The sequence below is a fragment of the Anolis carolinensis genome, unplaced genomic scaffold, assembly GCF_035594765.1.
Source record: "Anolis carolinensis isolate JA03-04 unplaced genomic scaffold, rAnoCar3.1.pri scaffold_50, whole genome shotgun sequence".
NCBI lineage: Eukaryota > Metazoa > Chordata > Lepidosauria > Squamata > Dactyloidae > Anolis > Anolis carolinensis.
In genome coordinates this window covers 9,216-29,023 of record NW_026943859.1, presented here as the reverse complement: position 1 = coordinate 29,023, position 19,808 = coordinate 9,216, and the positions used below count along the sequence as shown (strand labels likewise).

The 19,808-nt window shown below is 45.8% G+C and overlaps 1 protein-coding gene across 3 annotated transcripts in view; it reads right to left on the bottom strand.

The window, feature by feature from the left end:
- Window positions 1–10,049, bottom strand: part of LOC134295000 (CD209 antigen-like protein 2) — a 49,013-nt gene extending 38,964 nt beyond the window's left edge. For 2 of the 3 annotated variants that reach the window (XM_062966944.1, XM_062966945.1), the window contains exons 1-2: window positions 9,975–10,048; window positions 2,561–2,633 (exon numbers count right to left, since the gene is read on the bottom strand). In XM_062966944.1, the coding sequence (XP_062823014.1) occupies window positions 2,561–2,591 (31 nt within the window). In that variant the 5' untranslated portion in view covers window positions 2,592–2,633; window positions 9,975–10,048. Of the gene's footprint in view, window positions 1–2,560; window positions 2,634–9,974 lie in introns of all 3 variants that reach the window. The other variant, XM_062966946.1, reaches the window with a different exon arrangement.
- Between the last annotated feature and the right edge of the window lie 9,759 nt (window positions 10,050–19,808).

Genomic DNA, 19,808 nt, shown 5'->3' with positions numbered 1-19,808 from the left:
TCAGAGACCCTCGAGTCATGACCCCACAGCCATTATAGATCAGACTGAAGAGGATATGGGGTTTGTTCCAACTCAGCAAGATTCTGCTCCCTTCCAGATTTTCCCTGTTGACAGTTTGGGTCCAAAGCTAATTACAAAAGCCCTTGAAACAGAGCCTGGATCCCGGAAAGTGTTCCTTTTGATAGGAAATCATTTCTCAAAACATTCCGCTCTGAGAAGGAGACTTGGAGACGAAGCACAAGATTAGCGGAGAGAGAAGACACTAATTAAACTGATTCCCTTGTGAGTTTTCAGGGAGGGTTGCATCTGACAAAGTTGTTGTCTTCAGTCTGTTTCCCTTGGGAAAATGTGATCAGGCACCTGGTTTCGGAAAGATTTGAAGTCCCATAAAAGTTCTGGGCACAGGCTAGCCATCGCGGTGTCAACGTGTCAGTTGGAAGATTAACATCGACTCTAGTTTCCTGCGGCGTGCTACTCTTGAGTAGACCGGGCGTTGCTTCTCATCTCCCTGCCAAGTCTGGACTGCAATTCAGTTCCACCATGACCAACTTTGCCTTGCCTTGCTTCCTTGCCTTGCCTTGTTATCCCTGCCTTGGACATTGAACCTGGAACACTTGTGAAAGACCTTGCTTTATTCCCCACTCAAACTGCTTGGAAGTTTGAGTTTCTTTCAGTTATTGGATTTAAAACTTTGAACTCTAATACTGAACCTTAAACTTTATATTACTGGACTATATTTGACCTTTCCTAAAAGGACTATTGCTGGACTATATACTCTGCTTATTTTTGTTTGATTCTTTTATTGCTTTAATAAAGATATTAGATTGTTTATTGGCCTCCGTGTTGGGTTTCCAGTGCTCACGCAACCTAGAGGCATCACAAGACGATATCTAAATGAGCAAAGATCTCAGAAACAATCACTGAGGAGAAGCGCCCACTTGGCTGAGCATGGAGACTCTTGCTAGAAGCCTTTCCCTTGGGAACTTTGGACAGGAAGGCCCCTTGTGGGGAAGACTCTGCACCTCAATAAAAGCCTTGCTCACAGTAGTTTCCCCGTGTTGTCAACGTTACCCAGCGTTAAGAAGCTTCATCTCCTCCAGTTCCCAGCCTCTTGGCTCGAGCGGTCAGCAGTTGTCGTTACTCGCGAGTAGACAGGGATTGAGTCTACTTCTCTCTTGTTTCATGTGCCAAGTTTTGTTTCTACGCTCTCAAGTTCCTGCCTTGCTCCTAAGAACTATTTATGAACGTTTGAACCCTGTTTGTGTTTCTTGCCTGCCGGATTGACTCCCCACTCAAACCCTATTTCGGTTTGAGTGTGTTTCGGTAGCTGGACTTTGGACTCTAATACTGGACATATTCCTTGACATTTCTGGACTATCTTATACCTTTTCTTAAAGGGCTATTGCTTGCTCAACTTTTCCACCAATTCATTTTTGGACTATTATTTGCTTTAATAAAAGATTATTGGTCTCAGTGTTGGTTTTCGGTGCTCTCGCTGCCTGGATTGTAACAGGGATCATGGTGCTGTAGCCCAGCTGCAGTCACAGCAGGCTGATGGGTTCACTGATGATTTTGAGTCAGATGGGATTGTGGGCTTTCCTGGGATTCATTCTGGTGCCTAGCCAGAAAGCAAAACTGCTTTAGAAGGAGATTGGCACAGCTGGGCCTGATAATGTAATTGAACCTCAAGGCCTTCAAGGCCAGACATGGGAGGTGGAATCACCCTCTCGAGATAAGGAGTCTAGCGAAGATGAATTGATGAGAAATTCTTATGGGAATGCACCTGGTGACCTAAGCCAGGAAGCTCACTTGCAAATTTGGGCAGATAACCAGATCCGCAGGTCATCACGCCTTCGTGGGAGGCAAAAGTTTCAGGGGCGACGTAATGCTTTTATGTCTGTATATTAGGAGCTAACAAGCACTTTGCTCTTCAGCTCAGGCAACGTGGTTTTCAAGTTACATCCAGGCCTGGGCTCTCTAGTTCTTGCCTTGGTTTAGGGATTCAAGTATTCTGGGATTCAAGTATTCTCTAGTTCTTGCCTTGGTTTAGGGATTCAAGTATTCTTGCCTTGGTTTAGGGATTCAAGTATTTCCCATGTTCATGTGGTGTATCCTTGTTCAAGTTTTGCTCATGGACTTAAGTTGCTTTTTGATTTTGGGACTATTCTTGAACTGCTTTTCTTCTGGATTTACAAGAGACATTTGATTGTTGACTTTCTGGATTCTACACCTCCTTTCCTTATTCCTGCTTTTTGTCGTACATATTTTGTATGTTTTTTACAATAAATGGTTTGCCTTTACTCTGGACTCTTGTGTGCTGCTCTGGTCATAGGTGGCTTCAGGCCTGGGGCGCGACACACGGGAGACGTAGCTTGGTGAGGCACCACCCATCACGGCCTTGTAAAAGTCCAGCTCCCATTATGTTCCATAGTACTGAGCCAGGGCAGTTGCAGCGGTGTCCAACTGCACTCATTCTCAAGTGTGCACGCACCCATTGTGTGTGTGTGTGTGTGTGTGCTTGATTCCTGTAAAGACAATGGTAGAAGCAGAGAGGACTTACGTGCCGCAGCGGGGGGCTTTTTGGGTGCCATTTGCTGTCCTTACACTGAGAGAGGTCTCATCCTACGGTGAACCTGCAAGCCAAGACAGAGCTACAAAATGTCATGAAATAACAAAGGCACCCCAGTGAATTCTCCACACACAGTCATGGCATAGTAGGCCTCTTGCGCTGCTCCCAACCGGCCTGGTCCAACTGGATCACAATGGGGCTCCTGTGACTTTAACCCTTAACAGAGCTCAGAGCAGGAGCTATCAAGCAGGAGGAAGGGACCTGTCCAAAGCCCAACTTTTCAGCGGCCGCCATCTGATCCCAACCTGGTTTTGCAAGGGAAGGCATGGACAGCAAGAGGTGTCCTGGCCGCCCGCTTCTGTCCCGTCATTGGAAGCTCCTCTCCAATGTGTCTCCTCTCCCATCCTCCTCTGCCTCTCTGGCAGAATCTGAGGACCTTGTTCCACGAGAACAGCCGTGTCATCACGGATAACGGAAACAGACTGGGAGGTGCCTAGGGAAGGGCGACCACTTGGCCAACGGCTGGAAACCACCAACCGACTGAGAGAGATGGGGATGTCATAAATCCTTTTCAACAAAGGTTCTTTTTATTGCAATTTCAGTGTGAGAGGGTGCATCAGAACTTTTTTATCAGAGCGTTTAGACATACAGACATACCGATTCTATGGAACTACACTGGATACACAATCCTACAGTTACAATGGCTAACAAACAAACAAAAGGGGAATTACATGTTCACCCAACATTCACTTACACATATAAACATTTATTCATCCAAACATTACCAATCTCCATTCTTCCACCGTGAGGAACACCTGTTAGGCCAGAGGGCTTCCTTGCAAAACTGCCAACGCACAAAACTTCTTAAACGGCAGAGCGCCAAAATGCCACAAAGAACATGACTCCGAAACGCACTCCTTGCTCTTCCCTTGAGAAAAGGCGGCCAGTGACTGGGCTCCCGCTTTCCATTGCAGATCTGCCACCCTCCAAAGTACCCCATCTCTCTCCTTCCCAAGGAGCACTGCTGTCTGTCACCATTTTGGGATTGTAATAAGGTCTCTTGTATAGCAATATTTTCGCTGACGTTGTCCCAAAGTTGTAAGTGAATCATAGAATCATAGAATAGTAGAGTTGGAAGAGACCCCACGGGCCATCCAGTCCAACCCCATTCTGCCAAGAAGCAGGAAATCTCATTCAAAGCACCCCCGACAGATGGCCATCCAGCCTCTGCTTAAAAGCCTCCAAAGAAGGAGCCTCCACCACAGTCCGCGGCAGAGAGTTCCACTGGTGAACAGCCCTTCTCACAGTGAGGAAGTTCTTCCTGATGTTCAGGTGGAATCTCCTTTCCTGTCGTTTGAAGCCATTGTTCCATTGTGTCCTAGTCTCCAGGTGTCAGGACCCAGGCTGCAGAGCACCAATAACCTTACACAGAGGCCAGAATCTATCTAATATCTTTATTATAGAAATATATAAAGCAATAAAAACAAGTGAAGAATATAGTTCAGAAGCAGACCTTTCAGATGAGGTCAAATTTAGTCCAGAAATGTATTGTCCAATATAAGATATTAGAGTTCAAAGTTATAATCCACTTGACCAAAACACACACTTTGCCAAGCAATAGTGTGGGGAAATCACAGAGTCTTTAAGGTCCAATGTAGCTTGACAACAAGGCTGGAAAATAAACTTGATTCTTGGCTAGATCAAAGACTTGAAACGAGGCAAACATGAAGCATAGAACAAGGTCCGTGGCAAACGTGAAACAAGGCAGGCTTGAAACTTGATCCGGGAAGCAAGGAACTGGGGTTACGAAGTCCACACACGATCTCTCTCCTCAAGCTGATCAATTGACTCCGCAAAGTTCCCCTTGCGACAAGCACCTATATTGGGTCTCATTTTCCCGCCAACAGAACACTTTCCCTAGAGAACGAGAAGCGAACCCCAACTCTGTCCAGATGCATGACTCCTTAGAATTTCCCAAGGGAAGCAGACTTAATCAGCTAGTTGTTTGGCAGCGATTCTCAGGCTCCGGCGATTAGCCTCTCTGACTCCTCTATCTCTATTATAATTGTCCCTCCGGGAAAACGGGGGGGAATTCTGCCCAAGGCCTGTTTGGCTACATTCTTGAGGGCAAACATCCTCCAGGTGGAGAGGCTCCGGCGCTGGCTGAAACGGCGGAAATCCCATGTTTTCCTCTTCGTCTGCCACAATAGTACTAGGAACAGGACTACAAGGCCCATGAGTCATCACACCAGGGCAGCAGAAAACAAGCTTGCTCCCTCCTCCCTATGACTTCCCCTCACATATTTGTACATGGCTCTCATGTCTCCTCTCAGCCTTCTCTTCTGCGGGCTAAACATGCCCAGCTCTTTAAACCGCTCCTCATAGGGCTTGTTCTCCAGATCTTTTTTTTTTTTTGCAATATAGATTTTATTTATTTCTTAAAGATAAGGATACATCGAAAGTGGGAGAACAGACTAGATAGTGGAGAATAGTAGGAAAAGAGAGTAAGTGAGGGGGGGACAGAGAGAGAAAAATATCAATAGGATAAAAACAAACACACACACACACATATGCAATAAGAGGAGGAGAAAAAAATATAAATATAAAAAATAAAAATAAAAGGGGGGGGGGTGGACTGGTGCTTTGACTTCCCATCCATCCTTCAAAGACTTTCCTTTCGTTTTCTTCGACAGTTTCTTTCATTTATTCTATCCTCCAACTTTTTATTTGTTTTTATATGCAAGACAGATCTATCATGAAGTTCATTCTCCTTTCTCTTAAGAAGTTTGCGATATTTGTCCAATCTGGTTTATTCTTCCCTTCTCTTATCTTTTGTGTCCGTATATCCATGTGCATAATTTCAATTATTTTAATCAGCCAATCTTCAACATTTGGGACTTCTTCCTTTTTCCATATTCTTGCTAAAGTCAATCTTGCTGCTGCGCTAATATGGAATAATATTCTATCTTCATTTTTGTTTAATGTTGTAGTTGTGAATAAGTATGTTTCTGGTTTTAATTTAAATTTAATTCCTAACATTTTTTGCGTCATATTTTGTGCTGACTTCCAAAATTCTTTAATTTTTGGGCAGTCCCACCATTGGTGGAAGAAAGTTCCTGTTTTTTCCCCACATTTCCAGCATATTTTGGAAAAAAAATTGGTTAAATTTTGCTAGCCTTTCCGGGGTGTAATACCAGCAAAATTGCATCTTGTACCAATTTTCTCTAATATCAATTGCTGCCATATATTTTATTTTTTTCTCAAAATCTCTTCCCAAAGATCCAAATTTAAATGATGTCCTACATCTTTTGCCCATTTGATAATACATTCCTTGATTTGTTCTTTTTCTGTTACCCAGATTAATAATTATTAATAGAATAATTTTATTAAATTTGTGTCTTTTTGCATTACAATTTCCCACATTCCATTTTCCCGATTGAAACCCTTTTTAGCGTCCTCTTTGTAACTTGCTTGTACTTGATAGTATTGGTACCATGAAATATGTTTGTGTGTTTTTTTAATTTCAGTTTGTGTTTTGATTATGAATTCATTGTTTTGTTTTTTTAATAGTTGGTGATATGTCAGCCAATTCTCTTTGTTAAACTCTCTTTTGTGTTTTGCTTCTGTGAGCGAGATCCATAGAGGCGTTTTGTTATAAAATCTATCTTTATATTTTTTCCCCAAACTTTTATTATTGAAGCTCTTATGGAATGATTGCTAAAATGTTTCTCTGTTTTTCTTTTGTTGTACCATATGTAATCGTGCCAACCTGATCTGAGGTCATGGCCTTCCAGAGTTAACAGTTTCCCATGTTTTAAGGTAGCCCTATCTTTCATCCATATTAAATTACATGCTTCATAATAGCATTTTAAGTCTGGGGGACCCAAACCCCCTCGTTTCGTGTCATCTCTTAGTAGGTTTAGATTGATTCTTGCTTTTTTATTTTTCCATGTGAATTTGTTTATATCCTTTGTCCAAATTTTGAATAAGTTGTCTGTTCTTATTATTGGTAATGACTGAAACAAAAATAATAATTTAGATAAAATCATTATTTTTATCATGGCAATTCGCCCCATCAACATCTCCCTTCAACTGTGGTGCCCAGAATTGGACACAGTGTGATTCCAGGTAACGTGGTCTGACCAAGGCAGAATAGAATAAGGGGGAGCAGGACTTCCCTGGATCTAGACGCTCTTCCCCTATTGATGCAGGACAGAATCCCGTTGGCTTTCTTAGCAGCCGCATCACATTGCTGGCTCATGTTTAACTTGTTCCCCACGAGGGCTCCAAGGTCTTTTTCGCACGTCCTGCTGTCAAGCGAGGCATCGTCCCCCATTTTGTATATTTGATTAATTTTTTCTGCAGAAGTGAAGTATCTTGCATTTGTCCCTGTTGAACTTCATTTTGTGAGTTTCGGCCCATCTCTCTAGTCTGTCAAGATCGTTTTGAATTCTGCTCCTGTCCTCTGGAGTGTTAGCTATCCCTCCCAGTTTTCTGTTGTCTGCAAACTTGATGATCGTGCCTTCTAACCCTTCGTCTAAGTCGTTAATAAAGATGTTAAAACAGAACCGGGCCCAGGACGGAGCCCTGCGGCACTCCACTCGTGACTTCTTTCCAAGATGAAGACAACGCATTGGTGAGCACCCTTTGGGTTCGTTTGCTTAGCCAATTACAGATCCACCTAACCGTAGTTTTGTCTAGCCCACATTTTACTAGTTTGTTTGCCAGAAGGTCGTGGGGGACTTTGTCGAAGGCCTTACTGAAATCCAGGTACGCTACATCCACAGCATTCCCTGTATCGACCCAACTCGTAACTCTGTCGAAAAAAGAGATCAGATTAGTCTGGCATGACTTGTTTTTGGTAAATCCGTGTTGACTATTAGCAATGACTGCATTTGTTTCTAAGTGTTCGCAGACCACTTCCTTAATGATCTTTTCCAGAATCTTGCCTGGTATTGATGTGAGGCTGACCGGACGGTAATTGTTTTGGGTCGTTCTTTTTTCCCTTCTTGAAGATAGGGACCACATTCGCCCTCCTCCAATCTGCTGGGACTTCTCCCGTTCTCCAAGAACTCTCGAAGATAATTGCTAGTGGTTCTGAAATAACTTCCGCTAGTTCCTTCAATACTCTTGGATGTAGCTGATCTGGCCCTGGGGACTTGACTTCGTTTAGAGTGGCCAGGTGTTCCTGGACAACTTGTTTCCCTATTTGGGGTTGGATTTCCCCCAATCCTTCGTCCATTCCATGTTGCTGAGGTTGAAGATGGCTTTCTTTTTGTGAGAAGACCGAGGCAAAGAAGGCATTGAGCAGTTCTGCCTTTTCCCTGTCCCTTGTCACCATCACCCCATCTTCTCCTTGCAGTGGCCCTATCGCCTCCTTGTTCTTCCTTTTTCTACCAACGTAAGCAAAAAAGCCTTTTTTGTTGTTTTTAATGTCCCGGGCAAGCCTGAGCTCATTTTGCGCTTTAGCCTTGCGAACCTTTTCCCTACAGGTGTTGGCTATACGTTTGAATTCTTCTTTGGTGATTTCTCCCCGTTTCCACTTCTTGTGCATGTCTCTTTTGAATCTTCTTTGTTGGCACTGTTTGCATTTGCGCCTTGAGTATTTCACTTTTAAAAAACTCCCATCCATCCTTAACTCCCTTGTCTTTTAATATTGGCATCCATGGAATGCTGCTCAGTATTTCCTTCATTTTTTGGAAGTCAGCTCTCTTAAAGTCCAGAATGCGTGTTTGACTTGTCTTAGTTTCATCCTTCCTTTGTATGGCAAACTGCAGGAGCACACAAAGGAAGGCTGAAACTAAGACAAGTCACACACAACATCGTCCATCTTGGACCTTCCTGGCTCCATCTCCGTTTCCTGGCAGATGTTGACTCTGCCTAATTGGTGTTGGCAAACGCAAGCAGCCTTGTGTTGGTTTCCTTCTTAACGTAAGGAACCTTGTAAATATTTCCTTAACTCAAAGAGCCATTGTCTCTGATAATGTAAACATGTTGTTTTTCACCCAATAGTTCATCAGTGAATCATTTATCACAGTTCTTATCGGCAATGTCAGCAGTTCAGCAGCTTTTAATTACAGTTCATGAATTCTTCACCTCTTTCCAAGCCTCAGCCTTTCTGAATGGTGTCTCCAAAATTATTAGTTCTCATTCATTCATCTTTCTTACAATTCCATCCAAACCATACAGCATATATCATCGTGCCAGGGATGTCGAGCTTGGAGGAGAGAAGGCAAAGGGAGGGGACCGGAGAGGAGCCACGTTTCAGTATTGGGAGGGATGTCCCATTGGGTAAAAGAGGGCAGGGTTGTTCTCTGCTGCTCCAGAGACACATTCAGATCACAGCGGGAAAGATTCCGCCTGGACATTAGGAAGAACTTCCTGGGGTTCAGAGCTGGCTGAATACAGTGAACGAAGGTGCTGCCTGGGAGTTCAGTGGAATCTCCATCTCTGGAGGCGTTTGAACAGGGTCTGGCTGGCCATCTGCCAGGAGGGCTTGAGTGGTGTCTTCCTCCATAGTAGTACGGGCTGGACTGCATGGCCTTGGGGGTCATCCTGGGAGGTGGGTCTGCCCAATGACCTGGGCCTGGGGACTTTATGGGGAGCTTTACAGGTCGTGGCCACTGAACTGCAGCCAGTGGAGCCATTGCAAAAGGGGGTTGTGCGCTCCCTGTGGCCGGCTTTACGCTTCCAGCCACGCCTAACCAAAGAAATGCAGCTGAAACAGTAAGGAACTGAATACATGAAACCATAGACCCATAGAATCATAGACTTGGAAGAGACCCGGTGGGCCATCCAGCCCAACTCCCTTCTGCCCTGCAGGGAAAGCACCATCAAAGTATCCCTGACAGACGGCCATCCAGCCTCTGTTTAAAGGTTTCCAGGGAAGACGCTTCCGCCATACTCTGCGGCAGAGAGTTCCACTGTTCTCCAGGCCCTCGATCCTTTGAGTCTCCCTCTTCCTCTGGACACCTCTCCCTTGGATGGCGGTGCCCAGGATGGGGCACAGGGTGACTCCCGGAAAGTGGTCCGGCCAAGGCGGGATCGGCCGGAGGGGGAGCAGGACCTCCGTCCCGGGATCCAGGCACCAGGCGCCTCTGGGTGCAGGCCAACGCCCCATGGGCTTTTCTAGCCGCCGCGCGGCATTCCTGGCTCCTGTCCCGCTTCCTCCCCACGAGGATCCCAGATCGTGTCCACGCGTCCTGCTCTCGGGCCAGGCATCGCCCCCCCCTTCTGTATCGGCTGCAGAAGGCAGCTCTCCTTTCGGAAGCCCTGGGCTTCACGCTCTCTGGCCGTTCGGTCTGGGATATGTTGCAGGAGGCAGACTGCCCACCGCTGAGCCGCCTGGATGAGCGCCCTAGGAGTGTGGGCCCCGCCCCAGGCCGCCGTCCTGCCCCCTCCTCACCTGCTTCTGCCCTCTTTGCCCTTTCCTTCCGCAACTGCCACTGCCTGTCCTTGTGATGTCAAGCCCTCCAGAACCCCTCCCTTGCTGGCCCCCGATTGGCTGCTGCTGTGTCCAATCAGGACTGCTGTGAGTGGGAGTGTGGCCCACCCCTCACAAAGGGAATGGTGATGTGGGTCACTCTGGTGGCCTTCCCTACATCTCCCACCCCGATCCCGCCATCCACGGCATCCGCTGGCAAGGCTTTGGTTTCTGCAAGACGCACTCTCTTGCTTTTGCAGCCTTGTGGTGCCGTGTGGCTAAAACATGCCAGGTGATAACAAGGACACAACTTAAACGGGATTCATTTATATTCAAGGCCTCAACCAGGACTAAAAAAACCCTGATACCTTGTGTGTCTTCACTTTTTTTAAAGGGGGTGGGACAGAAGCCCTGTTTTATTTGCTGCCTAAGAGGCCAATGTTGGTGACCGTTAGGGATGTCGTACATGTGGTGTGACATCCTTCCATCCGCACAGGGCGACTGCAGCGCAGGGGGGCACCGGCAGCGCTCAGGCCTTTGGCTGGGACCCCCGTATCCACAGGCTTCATGTGCCCGCGCCCCACGAAAATACGCCCCCCTCCAGGCATTTCCTCGGTCCTTGTCGGGTCCCTCTTGCTCCAGCTGTGGTTCCTCTCAGAAGCTGATTTCCGAGGTCCCCGAGACATCCGAAACCCTCTCCGTGGCATCTGGAGGCCGGCAGAGGGTGTCGAGACCGCATTGCAGGACTTGTAGGCAAACGAGGAGGTTTTCTGTGAAATCGCCATCCGCCTCCTCCTGAGCTGTAGAGATCTGAGCAATTAAACCCATTTCTAAAGACCTTTTTGCACGTGGCCTTTGTTGCAACTTGATCCTGCAGAGACTGACAGTGCTAATGTTTTGGAAAATGGAAATCCCCATAACCTTTTGGAGAAATTAGGAGCTTTGGAAAGGCATGACCTTGTTAGAAGTCACAACTTTTTGGAAAAATGACATTCATGCAAGCAGTGAGGTCTCTCAGCGGTTAAACTGATGTACCTAGTAGGCTTGCTCAAATAATTCGTTTTCCCCGTTTACCGTTATTGATTCGTTATTTTCGTTTGTTTTGAAGCAATATCGAACCTTGGTTGTCCACACGCCTGGATATCGCGGTTTCGAACCGCGATTGGCCGTTTTCCGTTATGGCGCCTTTTTTTTCGTTTTTAAAAAATGCTTTGGCAAATCATCCAAACTTGTTTAAGTCCACTGGGGCAATCTAGCGTGTTGTTTGCACCTTGTAGCCAATCAGAGAGCACGTTTAACCAGGGGGAGGGGCTGGTAGGACGTCCTGAATGAAAACAGCGTGCACACGCCTCATGGCTCAATCGCACTGGGAATTTTGGAGAGGGTGGAAGGGAGATTTTGGTGCAGGCACTGGCAGGCAGGAAAGATTGCTGCGTCACAGCATGGCTGTGTGAAGACCGGGAGAAAAGGTGGGGTGGCTGGCTGAGTTTGGGTGGTGTGTGTTAGTTGGGTCTTTCTTTTTCTTTTGTTTTTGCAAAGGGCTGTCCTGTGGGTGTTTTTTTCCTTGCGGGCGGGGTGGGCTTTCTCCTTTCTTTTTTCCACGCAAAAGTGTTTTTGGAAACAAGGGATCCGAGCCAGGGACGCTTCCTGATAATCCTAAGCCAAGTTTGGGAAAGAGTTGCATATCCCATACTTCCCTGTACAAAATACAACTCCTTTTGGGGAAAGAAGAGGGGGTGCCTTTGTCCCTTCACTGCTCTCAAACACAAGCGGGGCTGCTTGTGTCTCAGCCGGGGACGCTTCCTGAAAATCCTAAGCCAAGTTTGGGAAAGAGTTGCATATCCCATACTTCCCTGTACAAAATACAACTCCTTTGGGGGAAAGAAGGGGGGTGCCTTTGTCCCTTCCCCAGTCTCAAACACAAGCGGGGCTGCTTGTGTCTCAGCCGGGGACGCTTCCTGATAATCCTAAGCCAAGTTTGGGAAAGAGTTGCATATCCCATACTTCCCTGTACAAAATACAACTCCTTTTGGGGAAAGAAGGGGGTGCCTTTGTCCCTTCACCGCTCTCAAACACAAGCGGGGCTGCTTGTGTCTCAGCCGGGGACGCTTCCTGATAATCCTAAACCAAGTTTGGGAAAGAGTTGCATATCCCATACTTCCCTGTACAAAATACAACTCCTTTTGGGGAAAGCAGGGAGGGTGCCTTTGTCCCTTCCCCAGTCTCAAACACAAGCGGGGCTGCTTGTGTCTCAGCCGGGGACGCTTCCTGATAATCCTAAGCCAAGTTTGGGAAAGAGTTGCATATCCCATACTTCCCTGTACAAAATACAACTCCTTTTGGGGAAAGAAGGGGGTGCCTTTGTCCCTTCACCGCTCTCAAACACAAGCGGGGCTGCTTGTGTCTCAGCCGGGGACGCTTCCTGATAATCCTAAGCCAAGTTTGGGAAAGAGTTGCATATCCCATACTTCCCTGTACAAAATACAACTCCTTTTGGGGAAAGAAGGGAGGGTGCCTTTGTCCCTTCCCCAGTCTCAAACACAAGCGGGGCTGCTTGTGTCTCAGCCGGGGACGCTTCCTGATAATCCTAAACCAAGTTTGGGAAAGAGTTGCATATCCCATACTTCCCTGTACAAAATACAACTCCTTTTGGGGAAAGAAGGGGGGGTGCCTTTGTCCCTTCACCGCTCTCAAACACAAGCGGGGCTGCTTGTGTCTCAGCCGGGGACGCTTCCTGATAATCCTAAGCCAAGTTTGGGAAAGAGTTGCATATCCCATACTTCCCTGTACAAAATACAACTCCTTTTGGGGAAAGAAGGGGGGGGGGGTGCCTTTGTCCCTTCACCGCTCTCAAACACAAGCGGGGCTGCTTGTGTCTCAGCCGGGGACGCTTCCTGATAATCCTAAGCCAAGTTTGGGAAAGAGTTGCATATCCCATACTTCCCTGTACAAAATACAACTCCTTTTGGGGAAAGAAGGGGGTGCCTTTGTCCCTTCACCGCTCTCAAACACAAGCGGGGCTGCTTGTGTCTCAGCCGGGGACTACACCAATTTAACAAAGTTTCAGCCACAAAAACAAAGTTTCTGAAGTAGAGCAATGACTTTCACAGTAAAGACAACCCAATTTAACAGGAAATAAGACTTTCAAACCAGGAACAGATTTCTGCAATTATTAAAAAATGGTTTATTATAAAAGCTATGAAAATTTGCCAAAAATCAGAGGATAAGGGAAACGTTCCACATTTTGGTGAGCTATCAGTGTTAAATGTGTTCTACCACTGTACCAAGTTTGAAGAAGATCACTCAAAAAATGAGGGCGGGAGAGCCCCCTAAGTCCCCCCCCTTCGGGCTGTTTTTGGGCCACCGCGCATGCGCGTCCGCCATTAACGAATTATTTTCGAAAATAACGAATTTTCGTTAATTTCAAAAAATTTTGGGGGCCAAATTCATTATTAGCAACAAAAACGAAAAAATGCCCCCTCTAGTTTTGAAACGAGTTTAGAATCAAATTTTTCATGGATCGATCAAGCCTAGTACCTAGGTATCTCTTTGAACTGTTAGGGAAAAAGATATGCCAATGCACAAAACACACACACACAGACACAGAGAGCAGAGTTTCAGAAGTGTTATTTCAGTATCCCAAAAAACATCTAAAATATTTTGCCTTTAAATCATGTCCTCAAGAAACCAAAATAAGCAGACTTCTTTAAAATAATATAGTTTATTTACTCACAAACTTCATGTATTCGGCATACAGGTACTTTGCATATGAGTCCAGTTACAGATAGGATTTGAAGACGTTTTTCTGTGTCGGTAACACAGGGCACCTTTCTTAGAATCAGCAGTCCAGAGTCCAAAGCAGTGATTCCCAAAGTGGGCACTACCGCCCCCTGGTGGGCGCTGGAGTGATCCAGAGGGGCGGTGATGGCACCTATTAGGACATGGGGGCGGGGCCAGAAGGGGGCAGGGCCTCTTCCCAAGTGCCAGAGACAGGGCTGAGCCCCTGGGGCACCTGTTAGGACACGGGGGGAGCTACAGGAGAGGCCGTGGCTTCTTCCCAAGAGCCCGAGACAGGGCTGGGCATCTACACCTCTCCTGAGAGGCCTTTTAGGACTAAAGGGCGGGGCTGGGGCGGGGACGGGGCCTCTTCCCAAGAGCCTCTGTATACCTCCCATGAGGCGCTTGTTAGAACACAGGGGCAGGGTATAGAGGTCCAGACCCGTCAGGCACTTGGGAAGAGGCTCGGCTTAAGCGGCTGAGGGGCAAAAAGAAGGGACCTGAGCCTGTTAGGAATGGTGGGAGTTGGAGTCCAAAACACCCGGAGGGCCCAAGTTTGCCCATGCCTGTGTTAGTGGAAGGACAACAATATTTCCATCGTGTGCCTTTAAGGAGAGCATAGGAAGTTTGTTATGATTTTAAATTTTTAATTTCATTAATAGTTTCCATCAGTGCCTTGAGGCCGTGACTGGATGGTTGCATGCCAGCAGGTTGAGGGTGAATCCGGCGGAGACGGAGATCCTTTGGCTGGGCCGCCCGGGTGGGAGGGAGATCCAGCTGCCTACCCTGGACGACGAGACACTACGTCCATCATCTTCTGTGAAAGTCTTGGTGTCTTACTGAACCCTCTGCTCACAATGGAGGCCCAGGTCTCTGCTGTGAGCAGATCTGCGTTTTTCCATCTACGCCAGGCTAGGCGACTGGCTCCCTACCTATCTAGGAATGACCTGGCGACGGTGATCCAGGCGACGGTCATCTCGAGGCTCGACTACTGTAACGCCCTCTACATTGGCCTTCCTCTGTCAGTGATCCGGAAACTGAAGCTGGTGCAAAACGCGGCGGCTCGTCTTCTCGCCGGGGTGCCGGCGAGGTGGCGTATCACCCCAATTCTTAAACAGCTGCACTGGCTACCGATTGAGTACCGATTACTTTCAGGATACTGGTTCTAACCTTTAAGGCCTTACATGGTCTGGGGCCAGCGTACCTGAGGGCCCGCTTATCCCCCTACCAACCCCAGAGATTACTCCGGTCCAAAGACCAACATTTGCTTGAAGTCCCTAACATACGGACTTATCCTTTGTCTTCTACTAGGCAGAGAGCCTTCTCCATTGTAGCCCCTCAATTATGGAATGCCTTGCCAGTGGAAACTCGAACCACCCAAGACCTACTTGCCTTTCAGAAAGCCTGCAAAACCTTGCTCTTCTGACAAGCTTTCAATGGGTGAAAAACTCGGGGCTATGTCTGTTTTTATTGTATTTATTGTTATTTTAAAGCTAAGTGTATTGTTTTAATCTATTTCTGTAAACCGCTCCAGCATACAAGTCTAATAAATAAATAAAATAAAAAATATGGGTTGTTAAGGTGGGGAATGGTTGGTTTTAATTGGAATGTATAGTGATGTACCATAAACTGGGAAACTGCTGCCATTATGCATTGTAAATGTTGATATTCAAAATTGCTCATGGTGCAGCCAATCTGCTTCGCCCCCTTTCGTTCTCAGTTACATGGCAGAGGGCCACTTCACCTGGTCACAGCCAATCTGCTTTGTTCCTTTCCTCTCCCTTTGCTCCGGGCCCCAAAGGGGTAGTTCTTTTAATTCAATCCCCTCAATTATTTTAAGTTGGATAACAAGGGCTAAGTTTGATCCTGACCCATCAAGCCACAGGGAAGCCCTTGTGGTACAAACCAACATATGGGGGTTGAATGAAAAGTAATGCCTCCACCTTCGTAACTCCTCAGCAGATGGCAGTACTGGTATGTGGCAGGTACCGGCTTGTTCAGTGGACTCTCCTCTACAGTTCCATTTGGCAGGAAGCCTTAGCATTGAACGGTTGTGTTGTTAAAGTGCAAAGTATTGAACCCTGTGCAGTCAGTCAGTCAGTGTGACTTAAGCAACGTGCAGTCACTGAATTCTTGACAGCAGAAGGTGTCACCCCAAAGGAGATTCCTCAGAGAATGCAAGCTGTTTGTGGGGATTGACTTCTTCTGTGACAGCTTCAGAAGACTTGTTCATCGTTGGCAGAAATGTATCCAATTGTCTGGTGATTATGTGGAAAAGTGAATAGTGGTAGTTAAAGAGCATGTTCTAATGATTATTTCTGCGTTTGATTTATTAAAATATTCCCATCCAAACCCAAGTAACGAAGGTGGAGGCATTACTTTTCATTCAACCCTCATACATACATATATACATTGGGTTTTATTAAGAGAGAAGACTATAATTGGGGAGGAAGCTGCCAAGTCAGGCCCAAAGCAAGAAAAGCAGTGAATGGCAGTCCAGAAACTGTCCTAAACCCGCTCCAATACAAGGGCCATCCCTTAAAACAAGGGACACCTGATCTCCCCTCGGAGACAAAGGCACTTCCCTTCCCTAAACCAACCTGAAATGAAGAATTGTGGGCCATTGTCTACTTACAGTTTGCATAGTTCATATTTCTAATATTTCTAATATTTCTATTTCTAATTCTCATTCCAATCGACATCGTATGCTTCAGGTTATTCATAGGTTCTTCAATGGAGCGTAGTTTGCACTCGTCCAAGAGATATCTCAAGTTGATGAGAGAAAAGGAACATTCAGTGAGGAATTCTTGTTGTCATGACAAGAACTGCCTGTCAGAAGAGAGTCCTGGCGTTGGACTAGATGGCCCCAAGGATCCCCCTTTCAGCACTGAGATCATATATGTGGCCCTTTGGCATTGTTGCACCCTAGCACTGAGGCACCCGTTCACCCAGCACCACACCAGAGGCCAGTAGTCCAGGAACAAAATGTTTATTGAGAGAAGAATATAAAAAAGTTGGCGGGGAGGTCAAATCCAAAATAGACAGACCCAGGATATAAAATGCAATATACGAAACAAGCCAGAGTCCTATAGCAGTAATTCAAAAATGTCAGAGAAAAATCTCAGAACCAAGAATCCAAAAACATAGAAATAATCCAAAAACATAGAAATAAGATAATTTCTATGAACATGAACATAGGGATCTCTTCCAGGTAAACTCTTCAAGGGTATATAGGCAAAGTCAGGAACATAAAACATGAATCTTGATAGTGCAGGAACCAAGAAGTTGGAAACATGAACAGAAGACTGATGTCCCACTAACAACATCATCTCCTCTGAGAAACCTGGGCCAAAACACTTAATTTAGGCCCGTCCAGATTCCCATGAAATCATGTCTACAGCACCTGGATTTCAGGGCCTTATCTCGGATTGACTGGGAAGACCTAGTTTCCTTATTTTTCAAGCCCTGCATTCTCAGATCTAATCTTCACTCCCTTGAAACCTCCTCGGTGTCCCCATCTTCCCAAGGCCTTTTCTCAACGGTTGCCTGGGAAGGATCTAAGGAATTCAAAGCATCAGCTGGGTCAGCCAACCTGCAATTCTCCCTGAACACTCTCGGAGGCTTCATTTTGAAACCCCTCATCCTCTGAATCCTCTGACGCTTGCCAGACTGCAACAGCCTCCCCCCTCGATAGAACTTTCTCTTTATTTTTATTTATTTGATATACTTTTATCCTGCCTTTCTCTGCCAAGCAACTCAAGGCAGCTTACAACTGATAAAATCATACAATAATAATAATAATAATAATAATAATAATAAGTTTATTTATATCCCGCCTCCATCTCCCCCGAAGAGGACTCGGGGCGGCTTACAGCAAAATCAGATACAAAACAATGATAAAATAAAATATGAAACATCAAAGAAAAATAATAAAAACCAATAATAATATATACACAGTAACCGAAAAAACACAACGCGGTATTAAAACATCGAATTAAAAACAATGAGGTTGCAATAGCGGATAAGCAAGGTGCACATTATGAGTTACAAATTTTAAATAGATAAAGTGCAATAGATTCATTTAAGATCACATTGGGTAGAGAGGAGCCCTGAATTAATATCAAGTAATCAGGAAAAGAGCGACTAGTACAAAAGGTTGAGGAGTATAATTGTAATTATGATGGGGATGGGAGATCTTAACCAAAGGCCTGTGTGAAAAGCCAGGTTTCCAGGCTCTTCGGAAACGCCATCAAGGTGGGGGCTTGCCTGATCTCCCCAGGCAACGAGTTCCGTAACCGGGATGGGGGCCACTACAGAGAAGGCCCTCTCTCTCCCTCGTCCCCACCAACCGCGCTTGTGATGCTGGCGGAAGCGAGAGGAGGGCTCCCCCGATGACCGAAGAGACCGTACAGGTTCAAAGGGGGAGAGACAATTCTGAAGGTAGATGGGTCCCAAACTGTTCCGAGCTTTATAGGTAATCACCTGCACTTTGAATTGGGTCCGGTAAATAAGCGGCAGCCAGTGGAGCTCCTTAAACAGGAGGGTTGACCACTCCCTGTACAATGCAAAAGTTAAAAACATAGTAAGAATCACAATTACATCCACCCCTTACCACCTTCCCTTTCTGGTCCCTATAACGATGTATGGATGATTGACCCATTAAAACTTATTAAAACTCAACCTCTTTAGTGATGATGCATATCCTTATCATACTGTACAAGGCAGAAGGAAAAGGCTGGATTACATTACATTACAAAACATGCAGGAAAGGCATAGAACCACCCTTAAAAGCCGCAGGGAGAGGCGCTTATTATTATTGTTACTAGCTGTGCCCGGCCACGCGTTGCTGTGTCTGAGTCTGGTGGTGTTGGTCAGTCTACATTAGGTTGTATTGATGCTGTGACCTCCACCTTCTTTATACTCACATTAGTAGTAGTATTTGAAGTCTGTTACCTTCTTCAATTTTTGTGTTGATTGATAATTGCTTGAGATCCCTGTTGTCTTTGGTTTGTTGTTAGTTGTAATGTCTGATTCTGCTGAGTGCGGTTTATATTTTCATTGTGGTACAATAGTCTTTTTTTTTTGTTTTGCCTGTGTAGGTGTTTATTATTATTGTTGTTGTTGTGGTCATGAAGGTTGGATAAGTTAGATGCTACTGTATTGTTTTTTGGAGGCCCAGTGTAGCACTGACTGGTCTCTCAGCCTCAGTGCCTGGCTGTTTCTTGCCTGTGATGGTGTTGATTCTTATTGTTGTTGTTATTGTTATTATTGTAATTGTTTTTTTGGAGGCCAAGTGTGAATGTAGGGATTGGGGAGGTGGATGAGTTGTGTTGTCAAATTTTGTATTTGTTATAGTCACAATGCGTTGTTGTAAGTATTGTGGGTCCGGATTGTGGTTTTGTGGTGTGGTTGTGTTGTTACAACTGAGAGGCAAGGCTTTTGTGTTGTGTTGTCAAGTTTTGTATTTCTGGGGCGTTTAGTTGTATGCCAAGTTTTGTATTTCTGGGGCGTTTAGTTGTGTTGTTATAGTCACTATGCATTGTTGTGAGTTTTGTGGGTCCGGATTGTGGTTTTGTGGTGTGGTTGTGTTGTTACAATCGGGAGGGAATGCTTTTGGGTTGTGTTGCCAAGTTTCATATTTTTGGGGCGTTTAGTTGTGTTGTTATAGTCATGATGCGTTGTTGTGAGTTTTGTACGTCCGGATTGTGGTTTTGTGTTGTGGTTGTGTTCTTACAACTGGGAGGCAAGGCTTTTGCGTTGTGTTGTCAAATTTTGTATTTCTGGGGAGTTTAGTTGTGTTATAGTCATGATGCGTTGTTGTGAGTTTTGTGGGTACGGATTGTGGTTTTGTGGTGTGGTTGTGTTGTTACAACCAGGAGAAAAGGCTTTTGTGTTGTGTTGTCAAGTTTTGTATTTCTGGGGCGTTTAGTTGTGTGCCAAGTTTCGTATTTCTGGGACGTTTAGTTGTGTTGTTATAGTCACGATGCATTGTTGTGAGTTTTGTGGGTCCGGATTGTGGTTTTGTGGTGTGGCTGTGTT